Source organism: Cynoglossus semilaevis, unplaced genomic scaffold (assembly GCF_000523025.1).
Source record: "Cynoglossus semilaevis isolate Cse_v1.0 unplaced genomic scaffold, Cse_v1.0 scaffold2320, whole genome shotgun sequence".
NCBI lineage: Eukaryota > Metazoa > Chordata > Actinopteri > Pleuronectiformes > Cynoglossidae > Cynoglossus > Cynoglossus semilaevis.
The window spans coordinates 1-7,258 of NW_007585228.1; the positions used below are offsets into that span (position 1 = coordinate 1).

A 7,258-nucleotide genomic window follows, 5' to 3' on the forward strand; every position below is an offset into this window, starting at 1 on the left:
AGAGAGAGAGAGAGAGAGAGACCTTTATTAAACCACAATCATTACAAAAACATACAAGTCACAAAAACATGATAATATTCACATTAGCCGTCGACTAGAATTCAGAAGCCCTTCCTGCACAGAGCACAGCATCTCTTTATGACACCAGATTTGTTTAAAAGTGTCTTGTCTTTGGTGACTTTGTAAAAACTAAAGTGTATGAGTAGTTTGTTTTTCATCAATTTTACAAAAACAGATCTACATCAACATTTTCTACTTTCTCTTTCCTGCTTACATAAACTGCCATCTTTGTTTTCCCTAACACATCATATAAAAGCTGACATTTGATTTTTTTGATGCCAATAGGAGCTGTTTCCTCCAATAAAAAACATGTATAGAACAGATCAGTCAGTTTTTCAAACAGAGGAGTGAGACGAGGGCATTCAGAGAAACAGGGTTTCTCTCTGGGAAAAGAATGGACATGTGTCTCCAGACCTCCACTCTGAGTCCTCCATGGAGTGTCCGTTCTCTCAGATAGTCTTGTTTGGTTCAGAGTGTGAACTAGTAGCTTGTACAAAGCTTTTTCCAGAGGCCTCCAGGGAAACACTCACAGAGTGGACTGAAAAGTTTTTAAAATCTGAATAAAACACCACAGCAGGAAAGTGTTGTTGGGTACCAGCGTACCACCACAATAGTCCATCAGCAGAGTCCGTTGGTCTTTCGACAGTTTTTGTGTCCTGTGAGTCAGTAGCTGATGTCCTACACACACTGACCTGGCCCTGACCTCAGCAGCCAGACGCTCAGGGTTGTCCAGCAGGGGCCCAGCCAGCTCCACCACATGATTCCCACAGCTTTCCATCCAGAGAGGGTCCACAGCAGGTGGAAAGATCCAGCAGGCTTCCACTCAGGACCGGCTCCTCCAGGAGCCAGTGCAGAGAGTCAGTCAGCGGTCTCTTCTTCTTCAGTAAAAACCACACAGTTAAAACACTCTGGTGTTAAAACTCCGGCAGAGACCCAGAGGTTGGTTTCTTGAGCTCTAACATAAACATGTTTGTGCTGAGCTGCAGCCCACCAAGCTTCTGCAGGATGCAGCAGGACAGTGGTCTCCACAGCAGGTCTGGAGGCCCAGTCAGCAACCTCTGGGTGAACTGGAGGCGAAAGGTAGCACCCCTGCTGGCCAGATGAACCAGACCTTGTCCACCTTCCTCCTTTGGCAGAAATAAAAGACTTTGGGGGATCCAATGTAATCTTTCCCAGAAAAAAATGATAAGAACCCTTTGAATCTGGGCTAGAAGAAAGACTGGAGGATTGACGCAGGCCAACCTATGCCGCAGAGCAGACGAGACCAAGTTGTTTACCACAAGTACACGCCCTCTGTAGGACATTTTTGGTAAAAGCCAGTTCCATTTCATTAAACGTCCTTCAACTTTTTCTAGAACTCTCTCTCTCCCACTCAAACGAGTTGATATTTTTTACTAAAACATGAATGTCACTCTGTCTGTTAACAATGACAATGACATCGTCGGCATAGGCTGGCAGTTCAAACGGGAACTCACAGTGTGGAAAACAAATGTATGGAGTAGTGGTTCAACTGACAGAGAATAGAGCATGACAGACAGAGCACAACATGTCTGCCCCCCTCTGAATGTTAAAGGACTCAAACCTCCATTTACACTACACTCACAATGTGACCATAGAGAACCTTGATCATGGCTATGAACCCAGAAGCATCTAGTGTCCCATAGATACTGGTGTTCAACCCGAGCATCAGACCAGTGTCAACAGCCAATGAGCCAGAGACCTCCAAAATGTCTCGAATTAAAGTGACGCTGCCACTTAAGTCACAGAACCCATCACCTCCCTCAGTCTGGATGCCAGGACCTCGGATAAGATCTTATAGTTCGTGCATAACAGGGACACTGGCCTCCAGTTCTTCAGCACCTGCAGATGCCCCTTCTTGGGCAGCAGGGTGATGGCAGCCCTTCTGCTGCCTCTCTGAAGACTGTCACTGAGGACTTCCAGCAGATCTTTACAAATCACAAGCCAGAAGGATTTGTAAAAATCCACAGAGAGACCATCGATCCCAGGAGCTCTTCCACTCTGCATACTCATCAGTGTATCGTTCCTTCATGGTGAGCTGACCCTCTAGTTTTTTATTGGCTTCAGCATTCACACGAGGAAGACCACTGAAGAAACCGCTCTGCAAATCTGGGAAGTCTTTTAACTCGCTATTGAACGGGTCTAGGTAAAACTCCACTGCTCGTCGTCTAATCTCAGAGGAGTCAGAGATTTCTGAGCCACTGCTGGATCCTAGAGAGTGGATGGTTTTTCCTTGGCCAGTCTTCGTCTCTAGGCTGAGGAAAAACAGAGAGGGTGCATCCATCTGTGTGCCATCCAGGAAATGTGACCTGACCAAAGCTCTGCTGTAATGGCCAGCAGGTTGGCCAGAGCTGACCTTTTGGATTTGACAGAGTCTAAATGTCCTCGATTTCCTGTGGACTCTGCTCAATTCTGCAGTTCTACCACCACCTTGAATCTCCATCATTTCCTTTCATTGATCTTCTTAACTCTCTAGTGACATTGTGATTGAACTGCTGACACAGCTGTTTAATTTGGGTTTTTACCAAAGTCCCACCACTGTTGAACCTAAGGGACAGCCAGAACAGTTCAAAAGCTGCTTTAAAAGTGCAGAATTAAAATGCCGAACATTTTGTTGATGAACACAATGATCAGAAAACCCCACTGGATTCATGTGGCAGCTTTTAAATATGTTCATGTGATGTCTAAAACAGTACAGGCGGTCCAGCCGCGCCTAAGATGTCTGATTACCATGAGGTATGAGGCATGATGACCAGGTGTATTGTCTAACATCCCCTTGAAAGTTCCTCCACACATCTGACAGTTCATGTTCTTGCCTCATTTTCCTGAACCGGCGCGATGACGCAGGATGAGGTTTAAGGTGGTTTCTGTCTAAAACAGGATTTTCTGAGCAGTTCAAATCATCTCCTAAAAACAAATACTCATCAGTTTTACATTCTCTGATAGTGTCGCACAAGACACTGAGTACGGACATTCACTCGACTTGTTTTTGTGGCTCAGGATGATGTTACCATGACTCTCATTGGTCAGATCACTGTGAGTTTCTTGAATTGACATTAAATCAATTCTCTTCAGTTCCACTGATTTTAGAAAAGCAGCTCTCGTCACATTATCTCGCGCTCCATTTAGGTTTAAAGTGCCAATTTTAAAATCCCACATGGAGAGAGAAAGACAACAGTAACAGTACTGAAGAAAGAAGAGAATATATGATTGAAACATCATTTATTAACCTCTTTTTAGTCTTCAGAATCAGTTTCTTTAACTGAAAGAATTCTTGATTTGATATGTCTCTGTCAGGTTGACCAGATCTGTTTATCAGAGGCCTGGCTGACTCAGTAGACAGTTTCAGGTCAGGAAACAAATGCATCAAGGGAGGGGGAGGAGCCAGAACTGATCTGATTGACAATTTGGAAAATGATAATAAGATGAGAGGGAAAAAAAGAGCTGTCTGAGTATGCCTGTAGGTGTGTGTTACCTTGACACTTTCCTCTGGAACATAGACAGCAGGAGTGTGTTGCCTGGTAAAAGTCCATGTGGGTAGGGGGTGTGGCTTAGACCCAGGTATACCTGCAGACTCCTCCCACTTTGGTCACACACAGTAAGACGCACACCTGAGGGTGACAACAGTGTATGTGAGTGTGTACACCGTGAGACAGCTGTGGTTGGTCCATAGAGGGCGCTCAGACACTGCTCCCCCTGTGGCTGTGTGCAGAATTGTGTCCAAGTTTTGGAATATGAACCTGTTTGTTAGTTGTGTGTCTGTGTACCTGTGTTTGTGTATAGCTGTACACAGAAACGAGTGCAGACGTGTGTTTGTGTGTACCTGTGTTTGTGTGTCCACCATCAGACACCCTATTGGTCACACTAATCCTGTTACACACCAGGCCCTGAAAAGACACCAACTCAGTACTATACATACACACAAACACCCACGCACATGCATGCCCACACACGAATATCTCATTAGTCACTTTTTAATGTTTTATCAAAGCTGAGACCACAGGAGGGCGCCAGTGTCACCTGCAGTCCAGCACCTCGGAGACCGACAGGACCTTGGGTGAGAGAGCCTGAGGACATACAGAGAGAGACACTTGAGTTTTTACTACCATTATATGTATGTGAATGTGTGTGTGAGTGTGTGTTTTACCTGTCTGTAGGTGTGCAGCAGCAGTGGCTGTGTCAGTGTGTGAAACCTCCAATCAGATTTAACCTGGAGGGAGGAGTCAGCGTGCACCTCCACTCCACTCCGTCCAGAAACTCCACAGCCAATCAAAACACTGGGATTCTGTTGCGAGTTTGATGTCATTAGCGACACATCATCCAACCTTTGACTAAAAGTCTGCTTATAATGTTAGCTACAAGCTAGCTTATCCTCAACTACAGTACACACGATGGGAGCTGTAGGAGGGTTGACATGAGTAGAATTAACTACATGTGGTTTAACCTCTGACCTTTAACCAAGTCTAACATAACATATACTGTAGGTAAAAGTCGTAGCTACAACTAAGCTAACCTTTAGTAGCAGTGGAGTCAGTTGCTTAATTTATGAGTTTATATTGATCGATTATTGAATTTCTCTAACAAAGGTAGGTTTGGTTACCTTTAGCAACAAGTTAACTTAACTCGCAGAAGTGAGTTTACTTTTAGTAAGTAGTTGAGTTCATCCTTGGTGTCAGCTGTTAGAACCTCAGCCAACAAGAGAATTCACTTTTAGCACCAGTAGAGAAGCCTTGAAGCCACAGGTTAACCACTAAATCACTGTTAGCTGCACCTGAATCTGAACAATCAGTGTTCGTACCCGAGGCAGGTCTTAGAGCCACACCCTCCTTCTGCTACACCCTCAACACTGTTCAACAACTGTGCACAGAAGGGTGACATCAAGTGATAAAATTACATATCATAGTTAATATGCCTTGTTTCACATGCGTAAGGAAAGAGGGTTCCGTTTCTGAGGCGTCATCAAACACAATATTCTGTACTTGTTTCTAAAAGAGAATCAACTTTTCAATTAAAACTTGACTCAAAAAATTATTTATTTTATATAACCACAAAGAAACATGGTTGTTCTATTCTTCTTCAATCAGCAATTTTAACATATTTGTTAATGTGATGATATATTTAAAATTTTTCCTTTATTTAACATCTTATTCTGTTGGTTCATAAATGTGATGATGAATGTTTTGTGAAACAACTGATCCTTTTACCAGATTTCAAAACATGATATAAACATGACAGTAGAAAGGTCAACATGAGTGTGTGTGGGTGTAGTGTGAGGTCAAATCAAATTGATTTTATTACTTGTTTAATTCACTATAAGAGGGCGTACACAACAAAGGGTGCTCAATCAACTCAACTCAGCTGTTTTTCATGGTTGGAGTAAAACTAACATTAAACTTTCCCAAAATAGTTACATCGAGGGCAACTGGACTAAAGGAGGTTTTTTTGGTTGTTTTTTTTTTTTTTTTTAAGGCGTTTCACGTCTCATCCTTCTTCAGAACTGAAGTCCAGTTGCCCTCAGTGTAACTGTTTTTGTATTAAATGACCTGGATGACTGAGAACCTACACAGACAAACATTAAACTTTATTTTAATATAATCAACGACAAACACATTTTTTCTCTGGGTTTTATTGTGATTAGAAAATGTCCAAACTCATCAATCTGATCAATCACATGACTTAAAGCTAAAAAACGCCCTCTGAACTGGATCAACACTGACTTAGCATCGATTTGTGGCCACGCATTTAAAACATCCTCAGAGTGAAGCAGCAGCAGAATATAAAGGTCTTTACACAGGAAGGCTGATACACCAGGGTCAAGGTCAAACCAGGTCCAGGTCCATCTATAGCTATGGATAAGGCACCAATAGCAGACCTGGACTAGGTATGAACCAGCTGGGTATCAGAGAATCAGGTAATTCTGACAGTCCAGCAGGAGGCAGTCTAGAGTAAAAACAGGGAGCATTGATGAAGCAGCAGCTGGGTAACAACCAGGACCAGGACTAGGTCCACATGGGGAATCAGGACCAGGCTTAGCTTTGGGGAACTGGGATGAGTCCTTGGGATGAAGAGAAGAAAAGGAACAAAGTCAAGACCAGAGCAAACCAGTTCAAACTAAATCAAATGAAACCAGAACCAGGTCCAGTCACAGGTCTCCAGTGTTCGCACTGACTTTTGACTTTGTCTCTCACACTGGTTCTTTTCTAGTTAGCGTTGCTGTAAATGACCTGTAATATTGTTGTGGATGTGTTCGTCAGTATCTGGCTGATAAGGTTTTTTTCTTTTCATGTGTTCATGGAAACTGTGGGAGGTTTTCCAGCTTCTAAAGTTTGTGTTAGTTTGTTTTAGTTATTAAAGATGCTGAACTGGCTCACCCTATCAGTGATAAAGATGACAATTCAGTGTTTGTGATTATAAAAACATAACATGTTTGTGTTTGTTATAATTAAAATATAATAATGTCTAAGGACAGTAAATAATTTCATCTCCTTGTTGATGTGTGTGTTTCTTTTCCTTTTTCATAGCTCTTACAGTGTCTTCAAAGTGTCTGGGAGTTTTGAAAATAAACACTGAGGACCATCAGTTGAGGAGTTGGACTATCATTTAGCAGGGATGCTACAGTTACCTCGAACCTTCCTCCGATAGTAGATGAATCCAGCCAGAGACAAGATCAGACCCAGGATCAGTCCTGACGCTCCGATGGCGATCTTGTTTCTCTCTGACTCAGGCATCGATGGATCTGAGGACAGACGGCAGGAGGACAGGTGAGCAGACAGACAGACAGGTGTAGAGACATGAGGAGAGACAGACAGCTACATACCCCAGTCAGTAACCAGAGGTTTGCTCAGACTGGCGTGCTCCACCACACAGGAGATCTTCTCTCCAGACCTGCATCAGTTCAAAACAAAGAGAAGCATCAACATCAGCCAACTGGACCAAAAAGACCAAAGTGGACCAGGAGCAGCTGGACATGAATGCCTGGCTGCTGTTACCCTGACCTGGGTGTGTACTCCAGGTGAGAGTGGATCTGGTAGAACCAGTCACCATCAGCCAGCTCATCAGTGGAGGTCACATCAGTGCTGACCTCCTGTCCATCTCTCCTCCAGCTCACTGAGATCTGTTTGGGGTAGAAGTCGTAGACACTGCACACCAACATGGAAGGATGTTTGCCAGCAGGGGGCGT

General features: G+C 43.5%; 1 protein-coding gene across 1 annotated transcript; it reads right to left on the reverse strand.

Moving 5' to 3' along the window:
- Nucleotides 1-6,107: 6,107 nt before the first annotated feature.
- LOC103398979 (H-2 class II histocompatibility antigen, E-S beta chain-like) lies at nucleotides 6,108-7,258 on the reverse strand (the record flags this gene model as incomplete). Its single annotated transcript, NM_001294205.1, is given in 4 exon segments — nucleotides 6,108-6,133; nucleotides 6,701-6,814; nucleotides 6,896-6,963; nucleotides 7,074-7,258. Coding segments are annotated over 4 exon segments (393 nt in total), but the record flags the coding sequence as incomplete, so codon positions are not given.